General features: G+C 35.4%; 2 protein-coding genes across 10 annotated transcripts in view; both read left to right on the top strand.

Annotated features, from left to right (window-relative positions):
* The window catches only part of LOC131534664 (AP-3 complex subunit beta-2), a 42,044-nt gene extending 23,925 nt beyond the window's left edge, over positions 1–18,119 (top strand). For 3 of the 8 annotated variants that reach the window (XM_058767668.1, XM_058767673.1, XM_058767674.1), the window contains exons 9-28: positions 968–1,065; positions 1,476–1,530; positions 2,045–2,116; positions 2,232–2,294; positions 3,515–3,647; positions 4,000–4,109; positions 4,187–4,363; positions 5,386–5,572; positions 5,735–5,853; positions 7,064–7,123; positions 9,590–9,704; positions 10,412–10,601; positions 10,701–10,872; positions 11,126–11,213; positions 11,297–11,406; positions 12,022–12,250; positions 12,344–12,428; positions 12,967–13,064; positions 15,582–15,720; positions 16,907–18,119. In XM_058767668.1, coding sequence (XP_058623651.1) covers positions 968–1,065; positions 1,476–1,530; positions 2,045–2,116; positions 2,232–2,294; positions 3,515–3,647; positions 4,000–4,109; positions 4,187–4,363; positions 5,386–5,572; positions 5,735–5,853; positions 7,064–7,123; positions 9,590–9,704; positions 10,412–10,601; positions 10,701–10,872; positions 11,126–11,213; positions 11,297–11,406; positions 12,022–12,250; positions 12,344–12,428; positions 12,967–13,064; positions 15,582–15,720; positions 16,907–17,093 — 2,487 coding nt within the window. In that variant the 3' untranslated portion in view covers positions 17,094–18,119. Of the gene's footprint in view, positions 1–967; positions 1,066–1,475; positions 1,531–2,044; positions 2,117–2,231; positions 2,295–3,514; positions 3,648–3,999; positions 4,110–4,186; positions 4,364–5,385; positions 5,573–5,734; positions 5,866–7,063; positions 7,124–9,589; positions 9,705–10,411; positions 10,602–10,700; positions 10,873–11,125; positions 11,214–11,296; positions 11,407–12,021; positions 12,251–12,343; positions 12,429–12,966; positions 13,065–15,581; positions 15,721–16,906 lie in introns of all 8 variants that reach the window. The other 5 variants (XM_058767669.1, XM_058767671.1, XM_058767670.1 and 2 more) reach the window with 5 other exon arrangements.
* A 449-nt stretch (positions 18,120–18,568) lies between these two features.
* Positions 18,569–26,333, top strand: part of cpeb1a (cytoplasmic polyadenylation element binding protein 1a) — a 15,140-nt gene continuing 7,375 nt past the window's right edge. Inside the window, exons 1-5 of one of the 2 annotated variants that reach the window (XM_058767305.1) lie at positions 18,569–18,783; positions 19,298–19,403; positions 21,512–21,709; positions 24,058–24,260; positions 24,366–24,621. In XM_058767305.1, the coding sequence (XP_058623288.1) occupies positions 18,769–18,783; positions 19,298–19,403; positions 21,512–21,709; positions 24,058–24,260; positions 24,366–24,621 (778 nt within the window). In that variant the 5' untranslated portion in view covers positions 18,569–18,768. Of the gene's footprint in view, positions 18,784–19,297; positions 19,404–21,268; positions 21,435–21,511; positions 21,710–24,057; positions 24,261–24,365; positions 24,622–26,333 lie in introns of those variants that run through there. The other variant, XM_058767306.1, reaches the window with a different exon arrangement.

Below are 26,333 nucleotides of genomic sequence, written 5' to 3'. Positions count from 1 at the left end.
TTCCAATTACAGTTCTGCATTCTGTTTGCCTCCTCTATTTAAATTTAATTCAAATTCACGTATTTAATTGGAATTCAAGAGGCATTGTAAATTATGCACAACCCTGTTTAAAACAGCTTTTATTCTTTATTTTAATATCCACTTGTGTTCATAATGTGAATGAACAAAAAATGTATGTGCATCAAAAACCGAAACTTCAGATTTTAAAAGTAATTTTTAAATGTACATAAAATTGCTTTGGATAAAGGTGTATCCCAGATGCATACATGTTATGATTTGATTTCATGAGTCATGAAAATATATTTTTGTTCAGGTTTTCAATTTATTTTTGGAGGTTTTTCCAATTATTTTTCCAATTAGTATTTTTATTGTTGTTGTTTTTATTAATAAATGAGTGGTTGTTTTTATTTTATTTTTGAAAATTTAGCAATTTTAGTTTACTGCCTTTTTTGTTTATTTGTTTCCAATTCTCTTAGTGTTTGTTATCATTAAATTCATGGGTTATTTATTTTAATTGGTTTTGGATTTATTAATGTATTTTAGTTTAGTGTCAGTTTTTTCCCATTATTTGGTTATGTGTTTTTAAAAATTGTATTTATTTATTTATAATTATTATTAAACGCATGGTTGTTTTTATTTTATTTATTTTTTGACTTATTAAAATATAGTTTAGATTAATGTCCTTTTTTTCCAATTATTTTGATAGCTTTTGCTATTACTATTTTAATTTGTTTTATTATTAAAATGTATTTTAGCTTAGGCTCAGTTCTTATTATTTATTAGGTTAGTTTTCAATTTTTTTTAAACAGTGTTCACACATACCATCAGTATTTACGTTGACAAAGTGCTGAAGCTGATTTGCCAGCATTATGACAATGGGACCTGTTCACACTTGACTTGAAACAGAAAAATGGTGTTCATTTAGCTGGAACCATCTCGTAATGAACCTCTCTCTCTGTCTCTGTAGGTGGTGATGGCAGTAGCTCAGCTGTACTTCCATTTGGCTCCTAAAGCAGAGGTGGGCATCATTGCTAAGGCTTTGGTCAGGTTAATGCGCAGCCACAGGTGAGAAATCAGTCACTTACTAATGAAACCTAAACGCACTCACACGCAGCTCAGAGACAAACACGCTTCCTGAGGTTTTCCTTCAAGCATCCCCGAAAGTGTGACACAGTGTGAAGTCTCTCTGTTTAATGATGCAAGGCTGGTCATTGGCTGATGCCATCATTAGTCAATACAGGCGAAACAGCACTGGATGATGACACTGCAATTCTCACACAGAATTTGACATTAGCTGCAGATAGAGAGATGCTCAGACCGTAAACATCATCCATTATTCACAGGCATCTCTCCATTTAGCCTCTTTATGAAAATATTGCTTTCCCTCTCAAATACCTTTTAAGGGTTTTAAATGATAAACATCTTCATGATGTTGTGTCACTGATGATGTTGTTGTGTGTTTTGTGTCTCTGTAGTGAAGTGCAGTATGTCGTGCTTCAAAACGTGGCCACGATGACCATCAAGAGACGAGTGAGTGATTCACAAAAAAGTGTAACTTTGACTTCCACTTGAAAAGCGCTGCAGAGTCACCGAAGGGCAATTGTACCATTTATTTACATAATATGATGATTTTGTATTATGTACATACTTTTGTCATTGTGTTCGACAAATTTGATGCATTAAGTGTGACTGGAAAGGTTGACAAATAGAGTCAAGGTTTAAACAGTTTGATCTTTGAGGATCATGTTACAGCGCTTGATCTGAATATTGGAGCTTGATGTTTTACTCCGTATAGTTCAGTGCATTGAGTAGCTTTGCTCCTTTTAATATTTTATGATTCAATATTTAAACTGAAAACTTTCTTGTGGTTTTGCTTTTTATAGATTTAATGGATTGTCCTCGAGAGATTTCTGTTTTAAAAGCTTTTCTGTAAAGGCATAATAGAACAGAAAAATTCAATCAGTGTTAAAAATGTTTTTATGCAGAAGGTGTTCTGTTTAGATGAACGCTCTGGTGTTTTAATATGTGTGTTTTTGTCTTTTAGGGGATGTTTGAGCCGTATCTGAAGAGTTTTTATATTCGCTCCACGGACCCAACGCAGATCAAAATCCTCAAGGTGAACAAACATGCTTAACTGTGTTATTAAATGTTTTCACCAAAGAATGTTGATTCAGTTATTTTTGAATGTTTTAAAGTTGGACTGATGATTTTATCTTCTCTTATCAACACAGCTGGAGGTTTTGACTAATTTGGCTAATGAGACGAACATCTCCACCATCCTGAGAGAATTTCAGGTACAATTTTACAATCTTACAGTGTTAATAGAATAGAATACATTTTAATATAATATAATATAATATAATGTAGTTTATTGTAATATACCATTCAGAAGTTTGGGGTCAGTAAGATTTTTTTATGTTTTTGAAAGAAGTCTCTTATGCTCACCAAGGTTGCATTTATTTGACCAAAAATAGTAAAAACAATTTACTTTAAAACAATTTATATTAAATTTTTACAAATTAAGGGCCAGTTTTACTAACAAACCGTCTTTTGGCGTTAAAATAGTACTGTCAGGATTTACTAAAGATGCACAGTGACGAATTAGTGCTGAAAAGGCGTGGACACAGTTACTTTTGCACCTGACCTTATTGAATATTCATTTGTAGGAGTTTCCCTTTCAGACGCAAAATTTATGGAAGAAGAGTATTAAAATGAATCACGCAACATGATTCACTAACGTTAAATTACTGGTATTTGCGCCATTATTTAACACCCAAAAAAAGAATGTCTTAAACTATTTTGCGCTTGAAATGGATGCAATTTGTTGTTACTAAGAGGAGGCACCACAGAGAACAGAGAGCGCATGGTAGAAGGGAGAGGATTTTTTTCCCACACGTATTAATTTATTTGGAATACCAGAAAAACACATTATCCGAACATATCATTTTCCAAGCCATATAATTTTGAATTTGCTTCAGGCAATAAAAGACGACTTGGAACCCTCAACTGGGAGTCACGCAATAACAGGTTTATCAAAACTTCTTGCAACCCTTCATTTTTTGGCCTCCGGTTCTTTTCAACATACTGTGGCTTCTTTATTTGTTTATTCTTTATTTGCAACTATGCTAATTTGTGCTGTGCTTGCTATATTGCGTTGGCCGATATGTAAATGAGATGTTGCGTCTATGTTCTTTAATTTGCGCGTTGTTAGTAAATCACCCGCAGAAATTTCCACGCCCATCGGTGCTGTTTTGGAATTGCGCTCTCATGCTAATTTGCCCTGTTTAGTAAAACTGGCCCTAAAATAACTATTTTCTATATATACTGTATATATAAATATACATGCATATAAATTATAATCTAAACCTTTAAAGAAAATATATTCATATCTGTGTTGTTTTGTCAACCACCCATATTAAGAGTATAAGTAACAGTATAATTCTCTGCTTGTGTTATAGTATTTTCCAATGTATTTTGAATAGGGATAATGACATTTTCTCTCTTTGTGTTCTAGACGTATATTAAGAGCATGGATAAGGATTTTGTGGCAGCCAGCATTCAGGCCATTGGTCGCTGTGCTACAAACATCGGTGAGGTCAGAGACACCTGTCTGAATGGCCTCGTACAGCTGCTGTCCAATAGAGACGGTGAGACTGTGTGGATTGCCGGATGGAGCGCAAGGAAATGCAACAGAGCTATTTTAAATGTCCACACTGCCATTAATTATCCATAAAGTGAGAACCACTTAGGCAGACATCAAAAGTTGTTTGCTCCGATGTCAGATGAGGTTCTTATCATACAAAACAAGAAAAATATGAGCCTCTGACTTTGTAACATGCAAATGTTACTGTAAATACTCTTGAAATGCACTTGAAATCGGTCTATCACATGCTGTAAAAAACTGCAAGGTGCAATGCAATGGCCAAAGACATCTGTCAAACAATGTCGAGTAATATTCGGTGTGTATTGGTTTGTTTGTTTGTGTGTGTGTGTTTTCAGAGTTGGTTGTGGCTGAATCAGTGGTGGTGATCAAAAAGCTTCTGCAGATGCAGCCTGAACAGCACAGCGACATCATCAAACATATGGCCAAACTTATCGACAACATCCAGGTAGAGTTGTGATCTAAACTTCCCATTTTCATGTTTCAGACAGACTCTGTAGTCCTGATTATGTGTGTGTGCGTCAGGTGCCCATGGCCCGAGCGAGCATCCTGTGGCTGATCGGAGAATACTGTGAACACGTCCCCAAAATCGCCCCCGACGTCCTGAGAAAGATGGCCAAAACCTTCAATAACGAGGAAGACATTGTCAAGCTGCAGATTATCAATCTGGCTGCCAAACTGTACCTCACTAACTCAAAACAGGTGAGGAGACAAACGTGGTTATGGCCAGTTTTACAAAAAAGCAGTGTTACTTAATAATATTTATTATTAAAATATTATATTTGTTTTGAATTGGTTTTTATTTTTATATTTTCAGTTTTCAGTTTTATTTTAGTGCTTTAACTTAATCGTATTTCAATTACTGCCCAAGGCAAGTTTTGCTTAGTTTTTCCATCTAATATTTATATTTTATTTGATCTTTATTTCAATTAACAGAAATGTTTTTAATAGTTTGTTATTGATAACCCTGTGCTGAAGTGACTGTATGCATCACATTAGCTTGTTTGTATGCTGTTAACTGGTGTTCAACATACTAGGATAAATGATGCAAAGCACATTAGCAGTAAGCAAGCTGCCTTGTATTATGCAACATGACGAAACTCATAAATGAAATAAAAAATAAAAGGGTAGAACACACTGAAATCTGAGGTTTTCACATTAAAATGCATGAAAAGCTATATCAGATTATGAATAATCTGATTTTATGCAATATTTTCCAAAACAATGTTTGAATACAGCTGAAGCTTTATGAAAACCTCTGAAATCAGGTTAAAACAGCTGAAAGACATTGTTGTGGTGGACAGGACAATATAGGATAAACCTGGGGACACAACTGAAATGTATAATAATGAAATGTATAATAAATGTATTTTTGAGTTAATTTTCATGCATACTTATGAATATAATTTCTTTTCATTTTTAGTACATCAAGTTAAACTAAATGGAAATTAGAAATGTTGCTTTGGCAATTAAATGAAATAATATAAGTTTATCTTTTTATATATTTTATTTCAGTTAAGTTTTTCTTTTCATGTAACAATTTTTTATTAACTATTGTAACCTTGCGATCAGTGCATCAGTCTGGATGAAAGCCGGAGAAACCAAACATGAGTCATTGTTTAATCAAGCGAGACCATCTCTGTCTGCATGTCATATTATTTAGATGCATACAAGTACATTGCCTGACAGGCATGAAACTCTTGAGAATCTTTTCTGTCTTTCAGACTAAACTGTTGACGCAGTATGTACTGAACCTGGCGAAATATGATCAAAACTATGACATCAGAGATCGTGCCCGCTTTATCCGTCAACTCATTGTGCCCACTGATAAGAGCGGCGCTCTTAACAAATACGCCAAGAAGCTTTTCCTTGCACTCAAGCCTGCCCCCATCCTGGAGTCTCCGTTTAAAGGTAAAGGTTTTCATTTTAGTTTCAGTTAACTATAAAAATCCTGATTTGCATGCAAATCTGAGCACATTTTTACTCTTGAGATTACTGGGACCTTCAGGAAAAAATCTGAGGAGCAGGAGACAATTAGAGATCTCATTTGTGACTTTCTTCATTTCTTGGCAGACAGAGATCACTTCCAGCTGGGGTCACTGTCTCATCTGCTGAACGCTAAAGCTGGCGGATACCAGGAGCTGCCCGACTGGCCCGAATCGGCGCCCGACCCGTCCGTGCGCAACGTGGAGGTGAAGGATTCTGTATGTGCAGGGCGAACAGTTCTGACAGGGCCAGAGGGCGCAGGGGTGCTTCTCCTACAGACCACCAGAGGGAGCTCCAACATGGAAGACCTCCCAAAGAAACGCCCCAAAGCACTGACAAAAAAAAACACACGCTACGCTCAATCACTTTTATATCGCTTACTTTCCTCGTTCATTAGCATAACTCCACCCTCATAATGCATAAATCACACAGTCTGCATTTCAACTGGGTGGTAACTACTCATCCTGCAGCCCGATTGGTTGATGTGTCAGAATTATTTCCCTTGGTAATAGAGTGCAACAGTCCAGGTTCCGGAAGTAAAAACTCCATTCATTTTCTTAACAGCAGAATATGATCTACAAGATTGTTAATCGATGGTATATGCTTTTGTCGAAGTAACTTTGAAATAAGCATGTTTAACTGTGAAATTCTGATGAATACTGATGAAAAACTACATTTCCCATGATTCAGCAAAGAATCTCCACCAATCAGAGAATCACAATAAGGAAATCGCACCAAAAGAAGTATTGTGCACCCACACTCTCATGAAACACTGCGAGTAACGTAGAGTAAACATTTTTTATGCACAATATGCATAGTTTGCAATAAATGTGTAAAATATATTTTGTTTATATACGTGTATATATATTTATAAGTGTGTGTGATTTTTAAAAATCTCTATGGGAAAGTTTATGGAAAATAATTAATCCAGAAACAACACAGATGAAAATTGCACTGTTGCACTCTATTAACAAGCATGTCAAAAATGGTCGTTATAGAGTTTAACTTGAACACCGAACATTCCTTCAAACTGAAATTTAAGTCTGAATGCTAGAGCTAAATGCTTTATTTGTGGTTCTAGAATTATTTTTAAATCACAGCGAGTTCTAGAACTGACTAGACAGACACACCCACGCACATTTACATATGCCACTCCTTCCTGATTAATATTCCATTATCAAATCTGCCTATGCATGAGGTCTGTACCACACACTGATCGGTCAGGGTCTTGATTCCAGCTTCAGGTTTTTGTCTGCATAATCATGTTTGTTATTTCATAAAGCGCTCATCATTCACAGCAGATTCCTTGTCTTTTAGATGGGTGTGTTATCAGTTTTATCCCCTCCAATGTTCATCCACATCCCCTTTCTGACAGTCTGTCTGTCTCTTTATGTTCCCACCCACCATATTATGCAGCAAGAGGAGGTCATAGGCACCAGTGAGGGCCGAATGGGTCTCTTGGGAGACTGGAGAGAGGTGCCCGCAAGAGTGCAGTGGCTTCTCTCTCTGTCCTCTATCTGTGTAGTCGGGTCGTCTGGCTTGACCTTTCTGCACTAAAGTGTGTGTTTTTGTGTCTCAGTCTAAAATCTGTTGACCTCATTTCCTGCCAAGCAAACCATCACATCGCTACACTTTCATATTAATGTTGCACTTCCATTACTGTGACACCTAATGCTCAGCAAAGCATTAAAACATCATCCTAATACAGATTTGTTTTTGAAATATTGAGTATATGATTAGAGACCTTCTGAAAGCTCTAAACTAAGGGGTGAATTCACTAAACAGACACTTTTGCATACGATATTTCAACGCAAACTAAACACATGCTAATTGAATTAGCCGCAGTCTCTAATGGTATGTCCAAGACAGCTAGTGATAAGCAGAATTAGAGAGCTGTTTGTGAGAATTTTAATCAAAGGGAAAGAGTAATATAACTGACCCGAATAACAGCTGTAGTGATATTGTACCGTCCCAGTAAAGTATGTCAAATTATGCGGTTGCAGAATCTGCCGCATTCATACCCAGCTAACAAAAGTATGTTCTAAGAATGTTTTGCTAACAATTTACTTATGAAAACGCTATTTCTGATGTTCTCTGAACATTCAAAACATCCACTTTTTAAAATATTTAAAAAACTTTTTTGATTATACGAACGTTGTTAAATGTAGTCAATTTTAAGACGTAATTTTAAAAAACATTAGACGAACATCTAACTAAAACATTTAAGGAAAAAACTTTCCATGAATGATGTATAAATAACATTTTTGTGCTAACGTTTTGAGAACATTAATGAAGACTAGATAACTTTAAACGAACGTTCTGTTAACGTTACTGGAAAAGTAAATGTTTGTTCATAACTTCAATAGAACCTTGTCAGAATGTTAGCCAAAAGTTCTGAGAATGTTCCCTGTTAGCTGGGTAACCGCTTAGTACTTAATAATGATGCAAAAGATCGTGAGTTGTGCTGTGCAGATTGATTTCAGCATTAAATTTGTGGGTGTGTTTATGCAGTTACCTAATTTGCATAATTCACATTGAAAATAATGACCACTAAATTGAGCAAATTTAGTAAATTGAACACTAAAACAACACTGACGGATGTGAATAATGTTATTCATTCTGAGTGAATTCCCCCTTAATGGCCCATTCACACCAAGAACGATAACTATATTAGCGCCCACACCAATGCTTTATTAAAAGCGTGCAGTTTTGTTGTCTGCCACTTTAAATGCTCACACTCTTTAAATTCGGATGCATTCTGATTGGCTGTCAATGTTTTTATTGTTCAGCAGCTCGAAAAAAAATTGTCCAATGATGTTGTTCTTTTATGTCAGGGGTGTCAAACTCAGTTCCTGGAGGGCCACAGTCCTGCACAGTTTAAATTTAACCCTAATTAAACACACTTGATCCAGCTAATCAAGTCATTTAGGCTTATTTGAAAACGACATGGTATGTGTTTTGGAGCTGGATTGTAACAAAACTCTACAGAGCTGCGGCCCTCCAGGAATCGAGTTTAACACCTGTATTCTATGTTGTTATCGTTATACCCGTGGTGTGGAAGTCACTACTGTCATATAGTTAAATTTATCTATCATTTAGTTACAATTTATTCTCTTTATAAAGTTATCGTTCTTGGTATGAACATAACACTTTCAGTTGCTTTGACTGAAGCTGTTAGCGAAATATGGACGTAAAACGCATCCAAATACGTGCTAATCTGTTGACAAGTGCAACCTGAATCCTTGTGTGTACTTTTTAAATCTTTTTCTTTCTTTTCTGTTCTGTTCTGTTCTTTTCTTTCCTCTTCTTCTGGCCATCTCACAGCATCATTCTTGCGTTTCTTTTTATTCTTTCCTGTTTGCCAGGTTATTAGGCTGCTCGAAAGAGTCACCACTTTAACCAGCGTGAGTCTGTCAGTCACCCTTAGCGTCAGACCCAAAGAGCTTTTGCCACCAGCCTAGCGTAGCGTCTGTACTGTGCTAGATCAGCCTTTCCCTTTCCTCAGCCCTTGCTCTACGATTAAAGACCAGAATCCTCAAAAATACCCCAGAAATGGCCTACAGCACTGGTGCTAGTTGCTAATCGCTAATTTATGTTCTAAACACTATGCTGATTCTAGCTTAAAGTCAAATGAATCTTGGGTAATTCAGTGCTGATGGTCTTTGGGGTCTTTTTAGGATGTGATTTCTTTAATTAAATGTTTAACCGTACACAACAAGAATGAAAGTGGCCATGAATGCACAACCTTCGCTGCTGTAGACATCAAACGCTGAACAAAGAGAGACTCAGCTCTCTAAAACTGTAATTAATGTATGAGTGTAAACAAAGATGTTTGCTGCTTGTAAAGAGGCATTCATGGCCGTTATATGAACCTCTTTCTCTGATTAGGTCCTCCAGATGTACTTGAGCCTTGTTTTGATGGTGTTTTGCGATCCTTTGCAGATTCCAGAATGGAGCAAATGCACAAGCCGGAAGGATCGTAAGGAGAAGAAAGTAGAAAAACCGTTCTACTCAGACTCTGAAGGAGAATCTGGTCCAACCGAATCAGCGGATAGCGGTAACTGTGGCGATCACTACATCTTGTCTATGGGAAAATGTAGTTATTAGCCATAGGAAGCTATCATATTAAACAGCATGCCATGGTTATTATCGTAACCAAAAACAATTAAAACATTTTCGTTAATTTAAACAAAACTAAATTAATGTGTATATATATATATATATATATATATATATATATATATATTAGCATGTTTCTAAGCTAATGTCTTTAAACGTTTATTACAAAAATAAATAGTACATGCATTGAAAAAAATAGTTATTTACATGAGATTCAACGCTGATTCCTGTTTGACGTTGCATGTTGCTAAGCTAAAGACTCTATATGCTAATAAGCATAAGAAATACAAATAGAAACTACTCATTTTTAATTGGATTCCCTATCTGTTCTCTTCATTCCTGAATAAAAATGATTTAAAATGTATTTCTAAGTGTTCATCACCATTTTGAAAGAGCATTTTCTCTGAGCTCATTACAATGCTAAGCTTCAGGGTTAGTTAATATAAGTCTGATGTTAGCATGTTGCTAATGTCTTCAAATGTTTATTACAAAAATACACAGTAAATGCAAATACTGGGAAAAATAGTTCATTAACATGATATTCAACACTGATTCCTGTTTGACATTAACATGTTGCTAAGCTAATTAATAATATAATAGCGATATTGTTGCTAGTTAATATGATTTTGCTCACTCACCTGACAGAATCAGATACAGGCAGCGGTTCAGAAAGCGCTAGCGCCAGTGATGAAAGCGGTTCCGGTTCAGAGAGTGAAGAGAGCGGAGAAGAGACTGAGTCTGAGGAGGAAGAGGAAGATGAGGAGAAGGAAAAGAAAAGAAAGAAGCGTCTGGACAAGACCAAAGCAAAGAAACCAGCAGAGGAGAGCGCAGAGAGGTGCACCATCCACACATCACACCAAATCAATGTCAATTATAAGTTCTGATCAGCTTGTTTCACCAAATGTCTCATGTTCTGCTCCCATCATTCCCACAGCGAGCAGAGCAGCGGCACCGAGGACAGAAAACGAGGCAGGAAGGCAGTGAAGAATCAGAAAAGTGCCTCAGAATCAGAGAGCGAATCAGAAAGCAGTGAATCAGAGGACGAGTCGGAGGAGGAGGAGTCAGAGGAGGAATCTGAGTCCGACACCGACATCAGGAAAAAGAAGGTCGGGCTAGATTGAAATAGAATACTAGCTTACTACTTAGTTAATACTGTGTGCATTATATACAGTATACTGCCTGCTGTTTTAAAAATAATAAATTCAACTTAAAAGTAGTATGCTACTGTTGTCACATGAGCTGCATATGCAGAGATAAAACAATGCAGATAGTGTGTTAATAAACAGTGCTATTATGCTATTTTAATGTTAATCACATGGATAAGAGTTAACGCAACACTTTTTTTCTCATTACGCTCAGACGCCCGTATCAAAACAACCTCCCAAACAATCAAAAAAAGAGAGCAAGAAGGAGACGCAGGAAATGTCTTTGCTGGATCTGGATGACTGTGAGTAAAACCTCTAACACATACAAGATCAAAGACAAATGCTTGAATGTAAAAGCACATAATTTGTCTTTCTCTCTCTCCAGTTGAACCGGCTCCAGCATCGGCTCCAGTGACTCCTGTAAACTTCCTGTCCAGTAGTTTGGTGTCTGATCTGGAGGGTTTGTCACTAACCGACACTATTCTGGCACCTACAGTGAGTTTTGGGCCAAAGTACAATTGTAAATTACAATTAATACAGCAGGAATATTGTCATAATCTAGGGTTTTCATTTTAGATCTGAGTCTGCAGAAAAACGTAATTTTCACTTTAAAATGATTATTTTTTGTTTATTTTTTTAAGCACATCTTTTTATTGCTTTCAAAATACAAAAAAGAAAATCAAATGCAATGCAAGATTTAAAAACAAAAAAGTTTTTTGTCCCATTTTTCCCACTGGCAATTTTAAGCATAAACATTTTGTTAGATTTTTTTTAAATTTTAAATATTGCATTTCAGAACTTTTTCCACAGAACTGCGAAATACAGACTCATAATTGCAAGGGAAAAAAACAGAAATGTGAGAAAAATTCATAGTTACATTTTTTACATTTGGAATAGAAAAAAAATGTCAAAACGACAGCAGTTACTTTAAATATAAATCTTTTGTACGTTTTTTACTGTCACTTGTGATCAATTGAATTTATCCTTGCTGAATAAAAGGTTTTATTTCTTTCCAAGGAAAAAAAAAAACTTATTGACCCCAAACTTTTGAACGGTACTGTATATTATGATTGATTTGATAAAAATAAAATCTCTTCTGTTTTCTCACAGACAATTGCTCCTTCTGGTTTGATAAAGATGTATGAGCTCCTACATCGTATAACAGGTGAGGGTCTTGCGGTTGAGTATTGCTTCAGCCGGCAGCCCTTCAGTCCAGAACCTAACATGGTGGCCGTCCAGATCCAATTCACCAACAACACCAACTCCGAGACCAAAAACCTGCACATCGAGGAGCCCAGGATGCAGTCTGGAATGAGGATCCGAGAGTTCGCTGAGATAGGTCTGCAACCCAGCACAGTATGAGATTTTCTACAGAAGCTTTTTCTACGACTACTTCAGGTTTATTTTTGTTCTGTTCGCATTGTTCTTTCAGACATGTTAGCAGCAGGTGAATCGGTTACTGTGGTGATGGGCATAGATTTCTGTGATTCTACACAAGCAGCAAACTTCCAGCTGTGGTGAGTGTTTAAAAAGAGCTAAATTATCAACTTCTATTTCCTGATGTCCACTTGTTACCCATCTCAATTAACACCAGTAAAATATGGAGTGCCACAAGGATCTGTCTTTGGCCATTTGCTATTTTCTATTTTCAATATACAGAACTTTCACAGAAAATTCCAAAGTAACAATCCCATAATGTTTGCAAAATGATCAAATCAATGGTTCTTTAATGTTCTTAACACTTGCGTAACAAAAAAGTTCTAAAATCATTTAAAAAACTGGACATTTGGAAAATTCAGAAATAATGGTTTCATGATGTAATGGTTAGCAGTAGCAGAATATTCTTAGAACATATTTTTGTTAGCTGGTTAGTCAACTTGACGTTAAATAAAAATACAATGGTCCATTCATGGTTGTAATTTAGATTTTCATGAGCATTCTTCGCCTTTAGAATTAAACGGGCTGCATATTTCTTTATGTAAATCACCTCCATTCATATAAATCATATAACAGTTTCTTGATCCAATTCCAATTATCCTTGTTAACTTTTTTCAGTACTCACACCCGCAAGTTCTTCGTTTCCATCCAGCCGCCCGTCGGGGAGCTAATGACACCTGCGTTTCTAACAGAAAACGACTTCAAGAAGGAGCAAGGTAAGAGAACGTCAGCCCATCCTCGATTTAGCACTCCCAGTTGCTCTTTTGATTACTCCTTTTCCCCAAAACGCCTGTCATTTTTCTCTCCCTGTGTAGCAGTGTCTCTCTGAAATTCATTTTCAACAGTTGATATGAGAGAGAGAGAAGTTATGTCTCTCTTTCATTATTCATGAAATATGAATTTCATGTTTCATGGCTTTTCCTAATCTGAATTCTTCTATTGTGCACTAAAACTACATACTTTTGTAACAATAAATTTGGCTCTTGATACCACAGAACCCCTTTCTCGTGTACTGTTAACATTTGCATGCAAGTATTAGCTTCTAGGTAAACTCGTTAGCTTACAATTCATTATTCACCACAGTGCAAAGTGTTGTGTAGTATTAGCTTCAAAAGCATGTATACTTAGAAAATCCACAGGAAGTGGAAGTAGTACCATAGTAGTACAATTTTTAACATAATATGGGAGGCAAATCTGAATCTAGCATACATTATAGCCTGTAGTTAGCATGCTGCTAACAGCTCAGCATAAACATCTGTCAGTTTAGCATTTTAGTGTATTTGTTTTAACATATTAGTTTAACAAACTCATGTTTTCCTCTTCCGTGGGCTCGTTTTGCCGCTGTTCATTAGAGAATCTTTTGAATGGTAAGTTTATCTGATGTAGCCGATTAGCATAGCTCCTCTTCCCCTATTGTTCCTGATTTGTTTACAAAGACACACACAACCAGCTAACAGAGAACTTTGGCTAATGTTCTGGCAAAGTTATGCAAAATGTTCTTCCAGAAACGTTAATAGAACATTTGTTAAAAGTTATCTTTAATAATGTTCTCAAAAAGTTAGCACAAAAACGTTATGTATATATTGTTCATGGAATAAATTTTTTGTGAAACAATAGAGTCTAACATTTGTTACTACCTGTTTGAGAACATTCAGAGAACATTCATAAGTAACATTCCCATAATGCTAAAATGGAACGTTTGCATAACAAAGAAAAATATTAATTTCAAAACATTTGAAAAACTGGACGTTTTGAAAATTCAGAGAACATTGACATTTTTTGGAACATTGAGATGTTTTCATAAGTCAATGGGAATGTTAGCCAAATGTTCTTGGAACATATTTTTGTTAGCTGCACACCCCTTCCTGTTATTCTAGAAATGCTTTTGCTTCCAGCTGCTCCTCCCTCTTACCGCAGTCTCCAGCCTTGGCGACTGTTACCATGACTATGCATTTCCTCACGGCATGTCAAGGTAACATTATGCTGCATCTAGGAATGTGCCTTAGAAACACTGAATCTGTCCGATTGACCCTGAACCATCACGACACTTGAGGCCAGCACGCTCAGCACAGCTCACAAAACCTGTTATGTACTGTCTACATAGACAGCTACCTTCCAAGGTGGCGTCATTAATACATTTTGAGCTTTTAAGTGACTGAACTGAAACATTTTTAGTGGGCTGCAGCTCTGTTAAAGAGACCAGACAGATGTTCACTCTTGAGTCCAATACTTTGACATTAGCATGCTGCTAAGCTAAGAATGCAATAAATTTAAGTACATAGAATTATTTTCAATTTATGCTTTTCAGCACATCATTTTTCCTACACTATTCATAATCTTGATTGACAATTTCAAGATCCCGGTTTGTTGCAATGCATTCTGGGCAGTGTTTTCATTGTTATCTAAAACTACTAAAAATTGTTTTTGGGATGTGAAATAAAGGGGAAATAAAATATAAATATTAGATGGAAAAATTTTAACTAAAAAAAAAAAAACTAAAATTAGAAATGTTGCCTTGTCAACTAACTAAAGTACTAAAATTACTAAAATTAAAACTGAAAATGAAAGATAATTAGAAATAATAAAATGATGAAACAGCAAAATTGCTCAAGCTTAAATTAAAATAAAAACTGAAAATATAAAAATAAACCCTAATTCAAAATATTAATAAATACTGTAATAGTATATCAATAATAAAATTATATATGTATATGTATATATATATTGTACAGATATTTACAATTATCTGCTTAACTGGTTATAAATTCATTAAATAGACATGAAAGAATCATAGAAACATAAACAAAAAATAATCCATATAAAAGCAATATCGGTAAGTTAAAATGAATAAAATTAGTAAAACTAAAACTGAAAATGAATTAAAGCTAAATAGAATTAAAAACAAAAGCTAATAAAAATGACAAACAAAGTTCCTAAAACTAAAATTGAAAAAATAAAAGCTAATTTAAAATATTAATAAATACCTTACACAAATATGTGTTTTACATAATATGTATCATATTTTAACAGATATTTGTTAATATATTGGTTATAGATTCTTTAATTTAGTGCGTCTGTTTTTTGGTTCTGGATATTGGTTGTTTAAACGATAATAATCTGTATAAAAGATTTAACATTTTCATTAGCTTTCAGCTAATCTGTAGCAACATGTCTCAGGACGGTTTGATGGAGCACTGTTCTGACGAAGAGATGCTTTCTGTCTCTTTTCACAGGTAAACTGATGGGAATGAATGAAATCTCAGAGAAGTTGACGCTGGGAGAGAAATGCGTGAACGAACATGTCATCGTTGAGAGAGTCACGGCCACCGCCAACTTGAGCAGAGTACCATGCGGTTCAGATAAAGAGTGCAGGTAACACACACACGTGAAGACAGTGGCCCTGTCCCAAATGAAGACTTTTGGAGTCCACAAAATCTTGCATAAACTGTTGTGTAGTAAACAGCTGGGGGCGCCTAACCAAAAAATGACAAATGGGACGCCCAGTGGTATTTGGGACGGGGCCTTTAAGTTTTCAAAATCAGGCCTTAAAGGGGTCATCGGATGCCCATTTTCCACATTTTGATATGATTCTTTAGAGTCTTAATGAAAAATCTATAACATACTTTGGTTAAAATTTCTTAATGGTAGTGTAAAACAACACCCTTTTTACCCTGTTAAAAACAGCTCTGTTTACAGCGACCCGTTTTGTTGATCGGCTTGATATGAGAAAGGGGTTTGGATATATCTAGATTTTTAAAAAAGCACTGGGCGGATTTTTTTTCATTATAGGGTGATTGTGTACACACACTGCCAACACACATTTCAGTTCAAACAACATGTAAAAGTGAATTTTGCATCCGACGACCCCTTTAAAGGGATAGTTCACCCAAAAATGAAAATTCTGTCATTAATTACTCACCCTCATGTCGTTCCAAATCAGTAAGACCTTCGTTCATCTTCAGAACACAAATTAAGATATTTTTGATGAAATCCCTGCATAGAGAGCAAGGGAACTCGCACAATCAAGGCCCAGAAAGGTAGTAAGGACATTGTTAAATAGTCCATGTGACATCAGTGGTTCAACCATAATTTTATGAAGCTATGAGAATATTCTTTGTGCGCAAAGAAAACAAAAATAATTCAACAATTTCTTCTCTTCCATGTCAGTTTTCAACGCTCGTTCATTACAGTACCAATGTCACATGGACTATTTTATCAATGTCCTTACTACCTTTCTGGGCCTTGATTGTGGTAGTTCCCTTGCTCTCTATGCAGGGATTTCATCAAAAATATCTTAATTTGTGTTCTGAAGATGAACGAAGGTCTTACTGATTTGGAACGACATGAGGGTGAGTATTTAATGACAGAATTTTCATTTTTGGGTGAACTATCCCTTTAAGTAATTCCAGTAAGAGTATTAGTTGTATTTTAGAGGAATTTGTACGTTCATGTATGTAGGTTTGAGTAAAGGGTCCATTATTTGAGTAAATGTTAAACTCTTTCATCTTTCTTCGCTTTGCTGTCTGTTTTTCTGGCCTGTGATCTTTTGAAATCTCAGTATACCTCCTCCTCCTCCTTCTGCTCCTGTTTACAGATTCGCAGGGAAAACGGTCAGCAGCGGTTGTCTCGTGCTGGTCACCGTCACTACGAAGGAAGGCGGCGCAGCTCAGCTGACGGTGAACTGTGAGAAGATGGTGATCGGCACGATGCTTGTTAAAGACATGATGCAGGCCCTGTCGCAGTGATGGCGCCCCCTACAGTCAACACCCTCCTACTGCTGCTTACCGCATTGATTTGCATCTCTGTGTAGATATTTCCCCAATGTGGACTGGCTTGTAGCATCAAAAATATACTTAGATCTGACGTCAGAACAGCAACAGTAACATTCACGGCCCCGTAATCAGGATGTTCCTTCTTTTTATGTTCTTCTGTTGAATGTTGCATGTCATCAAAGACAGTTAAGACAGTCTTTACACCATAAACTCGCCCGAATTAATGCACAACCCTGTGTCAATTTCAATTTAGAAGCTCTGTAGGATATACAGTACATGGCTGACAGTTTTTGGACACCAACTTGTATCCATCTGCTCAGTGAAACAAGACTAATAATCATCTGAGTGATTCATTTGCTGCCTTCCTAAAATCAATAGAAACTCTGTGCGGTTTATTTTTAGTGTCTATCTTTCACATTTTCTGAATGTAATGTCTTACTTCTGATGCCAGATCGCATCCCAATGACGACAGCAGATTTGTTTCCAGATTTGAAAACATGAACTTTGTTGAACTCTCTGAAACATGTTCATATTGGTTTCATGTTAGTTTAGCAAAAGCTCCAAAACACATCGGTATGAATTCATTGTCTTCATGTTGTAGCAACATCTCTTTCGACAGGAAATGTATGTCTTATCTGTATTTGCGAATGTGTAACTGCTGAATTTAGGACTATGGACTGGTGTATCACTCGACATTCATCAGCTTCTTGTTCTTGTGAAGCTCTCAGAAGAATACAGTATCTCACAATCCGGTTATTTTAAATATTTTAATGCAATCTGGAGCCGTTTATCCTGGTGAAGACACTGTTAGTAGTTAGTTTTAGACCTTTTTTAGTTATGATGATGTGCTTGATGGCATAAACCAGATCTTCCTTCTCCCCTAGGTTCAAAATGAAACCCAGCTGACTCATCTCTGTGTGACTGTGGGAAATCATGTGTTGTTTTGAATATTATATCTCTATTTATTATAAAGAGTTTTAAATGTCAATAAAAGAGAACGCACACTCAAATTAAGATGTCTTCTATTTTTTAATTTTTTTTATTTAACTTTGTGTTTATATGGTTTGATATTTATATGCAGATAGATGTGACCGGGGATAGTTGTCACACTTTATTACATTAAAAAATATATATATATATATATTTTATAAAACTCCATTTCTGTATGTAGATAATTTTATGTCTTGTCTACAAAAAGTAGGCCTAATTAAACGTTTTCGTCGTTACTGACAAAGAATACAGTTCACTGAACATACGTTTACAGTTTGTTTATACGTTTGTGACAACATGCCCCAATTAGCGGTCACAGCGGCTTTTTAGTATCAAAATATTTTTTCCTAAATTTCTAATCACAAATGTTACAAAAAAAGAAAATTATATACAGACATTATTGTAATTAATAATTTTTTTTTTTCTTATATTTTAACTTCCCGTGTGACAACTAGCCCCGGTCTCCACTGTATCCTATTTGGTCAGTGCGCGTGATTTGCTCGTGCTGGGGTCATGCACCTGTTTAATCCGAAAATGACTGAAAGTGTTCTGGTTTGAGCCCTAATGTGTGGTGGAGCAGCAGCGTTGCACTCGTTTTGAGTTTAGCGGCCTGGACTGTTTTATAAAGTCAAAGTTAGCGTCTTTTTGAGCCGTTCTAATGGATTTCTACAGGGTAAGAGACAGTCTATGTGTGTAAAAGAGGGTCTTACACACTTTCAGTTTCAGTTTTTTAATGGCGCGAATTCTACATCAGCACCAAACATTCGCAGCTTAGCTGTGTGTGATGAACATAATGCAAACACAATGTACACAAATTGAGACAAACCACAAAAGGCAATTTACTAAAGAATAAACAAGACGAAGAGCATTAAGGCATAAAAAAATAAAGAAAAGAAGTAGTATTATTGCCGTCTAAATAGGGAGCTCACTGGGTTTTAAGACACACCATGATAATGTTCCCTTAACAATGAGTGGAGTTTTATAGTCTGGTAGGTTGTCTCAGATTTGTTTATTTGTAATATTGAGGTGGAGACAGACATCCTAGCAAGCTAGGCTTTCTCAAAAAGTCAAGTGCAAGTAATGTTGCTCTTTAGTTTACTAGTTGCAAGTCGACTTAAAGGAAATGTTCAGCTAATATGACAATTCTGGCACCTATTTGTGCATGTACTATATGTTTCTTTTAACAGAGAGAGAAAACACACTGCGATGCTGCATGTGGAGATCCTGGAGCTCACAGGGCCTTTGGGCTATTCAAAGGGGCCAACCCGCAAAACGTTTGGAAACACATCACAGGTGAGATCCATAAACACACAAACTCATCAAAACAGTTTGTGAATGTGACATTGAAATAGACCGTAATTACCTACTTAATACATGTTTCTGGCCTTATTGTGAACAGTTCATCACTGCCTGTTATTCCTTCATCATCTTTCATCAAAATGTTAGGTCACATTAAGGTCAAAATAAACTAACAATGAGCAAAACATTTGTTACAGTATGTATTCATCTTTGTTAGTTGTTATTTAATAAAAATACAACTGTTCATTGTTTGTTCATGTTCATAGCTCAGATCCATTAAATAATATTGAATAATTAGGAAATGTTGAAATTAACATTAATTATTTTTAGATTAATTAAAGCAAGATTAATAAATGCTTTCAAGGTTTTTTATTGTAAGTTCATGATAACTAATGTAGTTAACTAATATTAACAAATGGAGCTTTATTATGAAGTGTTGTTACTGTATAGTAGGAATAACTTACTCTGCAACACTGATAGTTTGATACTTTCCTCTTCTGCTGAGGCCACACAAACTATTAAAGGGTTAGTTCACCCAAAAATGAAAATTAGCCTGTGTTTTACTCACCTTCGAGGCATCCTAGGTGTATATGACTTTCTTCTTTTAGACGAATCCAATCGGAGTTATATTAAAAGTTGTCCTGGCCCCGCCAAGCCTTACAATGGGGTAAGCGGGTGTTTTTTGTCAACAGTCCAGAAGATGTGAAATAAAGTGCGCAAATCCGTAATAAAACGTTTAAACTAAAATGCTAAATAATTAAAAAATAATTACTTATAAGTATATATACTTATATACTAATAAGGTATATAAATATATAAACACCCAAAAAGTTTGAAAACAAGCAATTTTGTCATAATTACAGCAGAAATATTGAAAATATTGTACTCTATATGAAAGGGGGCACATTACCTTCCTTGGAGAATCTACTTTTTTTAATATGTGGAATATGTTTTGTCAGAGAAATTTTGACTATCTGCAAAGTTTTTACTGGATATTTAGATGTGGGCTTGTCCAAAGTACAAGTAAAACAAATTTCACTCAGAATTTGCTAGTAAATTTCACAAATTATTACAAAGAAACAGCAGGTAACACATTGAATTAAACATGAAATTGTGAAGTTACTTACTGAAATTACTTACAGCTTTGGATTTTTTTACAGTTTTATTTATTTATTTTTACCACAGTAATAGTTTGACATGAAAAAAGGGCGAAATTCGGCTTATTTTCTGTCACATGGTATGTCAGGTGATCAGTTTAAAATAAATCTGGCTGCAAAACTGAGTGCCAATGAACAAATACGGCAGATTTGACAATGCATACATCTGGACATCATGTTTCATCATGTTATATACTTTTGGACATGCCTATCGTGGTGCCAGTGTTGGGGAAAGTTACTTTTGAAAGTAATGCATTACAATATTGCGTTCCCCAAAAGCAACAACTCATTGAGTCACTTTTTATGGAAAGTAATGCATTGCATTACTTCTGCGTTACTTTTTCTCGTCTGGCCTGGGCTTGCTTGTTTACTTTTAATATAAAAAGGGTACTTTTGGACACAACCTCATCACATCCCATATTTTTGGACACGTCCCAATAATGTTGCATACTTTTGGACACACCCCCATCACCTCACTGTGAGTATGAACGCCCCTTTAGTTGGACACTAGGGTGCGTCTGGTACAGCCTGGGTTCAGCAGAGAGAGACGAGTGTGTGTGAAATCAAATGAGCTGAATCATAGTGATCACTGGAGCCCTGCCCCCTTCCGTCTGTCTCTCTGCTGAGTCAGGCCATGAACGGGAGACGGGCCAGAGAGACAGACAGTACACGTGATTCACACACACACACACACACACAGGGACGGGAGGTGGTGAGGCTGTTCTGGCAGACCGAGTGTGTGTGTGATGGAGTGAGCATGGCTTTAGCACTAGCAGCAGTGTGTGAGGTTTGAGCGGGCCGGTCACATGTTTAACAGGTCAGTGATGAACACACAGCGGTATGATGACCTCCACTGGACCCACGGCAGGTCGGTATGGGAAACCAGGTTCGGTTGTGTGTCTTTGTGCCTCTGTAACTCTCTCTCTCTCTCTCTCTCTCTCATAGATGGTTCGGGCACAGACTGCTCTCCGCTGGTTAGCAGCATGCTGTTTGCTCCAGAGCAGCAGGATCCTCTGGCTGCCGTGCCCAGTGTTGATGAGCTCAGCCTGGGCCTGCTGTCTCTGAGCTTCCCCTGCTGGAACCAGCAGCCCTGGAGCCGCCCCGAGTCCCAGCGGCCGACCCAACCCTGCTCCCAAACGCCCGGTGAGTGAACCTGTGTGTCAGGCATAATGCTTAAATGTTGAATGGCCGCTCCTATCTGTCTGTTCAAGCTAGTTTCAGACTGTTTCTCAGTGCTCAGTGTTATCTGGGAATATACAGTAATATATAAATAAAATATAGAAGTAATTTTAATATAAAAGCATAAATAATAAAATATTTTATAATACAAATAAGATAAAATATATAGACATCTGTTTGAACAAGATACATTTACTTGCAAAATTTAGAAAAAAATATAAATAAGAATTGATTTCAGAGACTGTCTTGAATGTTGTTTATGTTGTTAATTTATATGCACTTTATATGCACTTCACAATCAATGTGTGTTTTTAATATAATTTATAAATATATAATATATGTATATATATTATATATTTATAAATTATATTAATATATATACATATATTATATATTTATAAATTATATTAAAATATATAATATATGTATATATATATATATATATATATATATATATATATATATGTGTAATATACATACTTTTATATTGCTTATATGATATCTATATTTACTGTAAAGTGCATCATTAATTGAATCTTTATTGAATGTATGATTTTTTTTATTTAAATACTTTATTTAAATATATAAACATATAATAAAAATATATAGATTTTTATACTTAAATATAGGTTTCATATATTGAAATATAGTAAAATTGTATATTGTTTTACAGAATATGTATATTTACTGTATATTTTACTATAAATATATATATATATAAATTGAATCTTTTATTTATAATTGAAAAAAAATACTTATAACTTATAAATATATAAACACACACACACACACATACTTGAATTTGTGGTTTACGGGGACTCTCCATAGGCGTAATGGTTTTTATACTGTACAAACCGTATTTTCTATCGCCCTACACCAACCCTACCCCTTACAGGAAACTACTGGCAATTTTTGAATTTCATAAAACACAGTTTAGTATGTTTTTTAAGCCTTTTGTTTTACGGGGACACAGGCAGTGTCCTCATAAACCATGTTTACGTTGTAATACCCATGTCATTATACACATCCTCGTAAACCATATATATATCAGTACACATACACACATATATATAAAATTTAATGCGAAATCTAACAACACTGACTGAGGTTAATTTTATTTATTATATATATAAATACATATGTCTTGTATTTAACACTTCAATTTATATTGTTTTAAGGGTTTTTATATGGAAAGGCAGGATTAAAATACAGATAAAGAAAATGTTTTTGTTTTTTGTTCAGACCTTCCAGAACAATGTTGATGGATTGTTCTGGAAGGTCTGAACTGTAGCGATGTCTCATATCTTGATTTCTCACTCATGACTAATCATTTTCACACCGTTCACAGAGGACAGAATGCTGGATTCATTAGCGTTGGCTTGCATTTCATTTTGACTTTCCCTTTAGCTTCACTATCTCAGATTACAAGCATAAATGCGTGTGTCCATCCGTGTTTTAAATGAAAGCCATGATGTGCCTAAGGTTTGTTCTGACCCAAATCCAGTAATAGAGGGGCACACACACACACACACACACACACACACACACACAGACCGAGCTGGTTTCTGCTGTCTCATCCAGCACTTCTCTCATTCATTCAGTCTTTATTACAGGAATAGAGATAAAGTATTATTTTCGGACAGATAGGTATTCACAAATAAAAAACATGCCACCAAACTCACGTCACTGGTTGAGCCAGACATTGGCCAGTTTGTAAAAAGTAGCTAATACTCATATTTTATGTTTATATTTTATAAATATTTTGGTATTTTGGTTCGGTAAGGTTTTTAAAAAATATATTTTTGAAAGAAGTCTCTTATGCTCATTAAGGCTACATTTATTTGAACAGAAATACAGTAAAAATAGTAATATTGTGAAATATTTTTACAGTTTAAAATAACTGTTTTATATTTTAACATATTTAAAAAAGTAATTTATTTTTGTGATGCAAAGCTGAATTTTCAGCATCATTACTCCAGTCTTCAGTGTCACATGATGCTTCTGAAATCATTCTAATATGATGATTTACTGCTCAAGAAACATTTCTGATTACTATCAATGTTCAAAACAGTTGTGCTGCCTAATATTGTTATGGAAACTGTTGTACATTTATTTTCAGGATTCTTTGATGAACGTATGTATGTTATATTTTGAAACACATTTTTGAAATTTTGAAATTTTGTTTTCACAAAAACATACCATTTAAGAAATTAAATTTAAACAATATAATTGTCAAAAGACTAAAACTGTAAGAAGTTGCTCTGTCAGTAAATAGCACATCCCATAAAAATCACACTGATTCTCTCCTGCAGCGCTGGATCTCTTGGGTGCTTCAGAAAGCGGTGATTCGGGTCAGCAGCACTCTTTCCAGGCCCATGAGTCTGCGTCTGGAGATCCACTGGAGCGCTTCTCCAGCCTGATGGCGGCGCTCGAACCTCACTCTCTGCTGCACTCGGGATCCAGCAGCCCCGTCAACTCAGAGAACAGCGCGATCTCGTCAGGATCAGACCACCTGGTGAGCGACAACAACATTCCACTCTGATACAGAACCCAAAGTGGAAGTGCAGTGGAAGCCTTCAAAGATTCTGACAGTGTTACAGTAAAGTTCTGTCTCTGTTAGGTCTCTCTCAGAGTTTCTCCTCCGTTGCCCCTGTTGCTGCCCGGACTGCAGGCGGAGGGTGTGAAACTGGACACGGATGCCCGTTTAGAGCAGAATCCCTTCAACACCTTCACAAACGCTTCCAGTGCTCGGGCCGAGGGGTCAGTGGTTGGGTGCTGGTCCACGGGTCCCGTCTGGCCCGGCTGGGACACTTTGGGCTTGAACAAACCCACGTTCTGCATCGAGAGAGAGGCGAGACTGCATAAACAAGCTGCAGGTACAGTGACATTAGCCACCCTGCTAAACAGATTAGGAAGTACAATTACTCTTCAATTCACTAAAAATGTTACTTATTTAAAAAAAAAAAAAAAAAAACTCTGAGAAACTAAAAGCAGGTGTTTTGCGATGCGCTTGTGGAAACTGAATTATTTTTAACTTGACATGAAGTGCTGAAAATGTGACGCTCACAGTGTGAATGCAGATGGCTAGCTGCTTGTTTTCAGCATTTCACAGCGTGACTGTCAGATTTATAATAAGCAATGTCAAATGAATCCTGTAAAGCCTACTTTATCATATTGCTCAAATGTATATGCAAAATTACATGCCTTTTGACATCTGGTTGATATTTCATATCTTTTTATCAAGTAAAAAGACCTAACAATACAGAGGTGGACAGTCGTAAAGTATTTTTACTTTACTTAAGTAAATTTAGTGTTTTTCTTTGGAAAACTTTTACTTCACTACATTCCAAAATCCAAAGCATAAAGTTGTACTTTTTACTGCACTACGTTTCATAAATAAAATATGTTTTTTTTGTTTTGTTTTTTTACCTTTGATACTTAATATAAAAAAAATGTAGTAGACTGTAAAAAAAAAAAAAAGGCAACCAGCTTCAGCAGATTTTTGAGTTTTCTCAACTTATTTTTTAGGAGATTTTGGAGTTCTCTCAAATTTTTGTTGTATAAACCTAAAACAACAAGTTGAGGAAACTCAAAAATCTGCTGAAGCTGGTTTCCTTAAACGTTTAAGTTCTCTCAACTTTAGATTTTTTACAGCATTGTAAAAAAAAAAAAAATAAATAAAAAGTTGGGCAAACTTAAAAAGTTTAAGGAAACCAGCTTCAGCAGATTTTTGAGTTTTCTCAACTTGTTGTTTTAGGTTTATACAACAAAAATTTGAGAGAACTCCAAAATCTCCTAAAAAATAAGTTGAGAAAAAATCTGCTGAAGCTGGTTACCTTAAATTTTTAAGTTTTTAAGTTTGCTCAACTTTTTTTTACCGTGTACTTTCTTATACTCAAGTAAATCTTTGAATTACTTTAACTTTATTTGATTGTACTAGATTTCTAATGTAATTAAGTATTAAATGATATTTCATATGAAGCGTAATGCAGTAAAAAGTACAATTTAGTACAATTTATTAAAGAAAAACACTCTGATAAAGCACAGACACTTGAAAAGTACTTTTAAAGCAGAGTAAGAATACTTCACTACTGTCCGCCTCTGAAAATGAATTATATTAGGTTGTGGTTCACCTGGCTTTTTGATGTGAAATCTTCTGATTTTTATGTAGTAAACATAAGAATAACTTTTATATTGTTAGTAATATTTCAAGATGAACACTTGCTGGACTGAAACAACTTAGGTTTACTTGATTATCCATACATAATTTTTTAGAAATGCCATGTTAAAATGTATCAAATATGATTCATCAGATCCAACGTCTATTTATTCATCTCTTAATCATCATTGTATTGTATTGCATTTTATGTTTTACCCTATAGTAAAAACAACAGAGCTTATTTACTAAAACATATTATTGGGAGATACAAAGAAAAAACTGATATTTATTTTAGCCAAACGGCATGTTTTACTCATTTATTTTTACACATTCTTTTTACATTTAGTCTAAGTTTCATTGAACTATTCCATTTCTAATATATATATATATATATATATATATATATATATATATATATAATTTATGACT

The sequence above is a fragment of the Onychostoma macrolepis genome, chromosome 25 (assembly GCF_012432095.1).
Source record: "Onychostoma macrolepis isolate SWU-2019 chromosome 25, ASM1243209v1, whole genome shotgun sequence".
NCBI lineage: Eukaryota > Metazoa > Chordata > Actinopteri > Cypriniformes > Cyprinidae > Onychostoma > Onychostoma macrolepis.
Note: the sequence above shows the minus strand (reverse complement) of the source record. Positions and strands in the feature narration are given on the sequence as shown.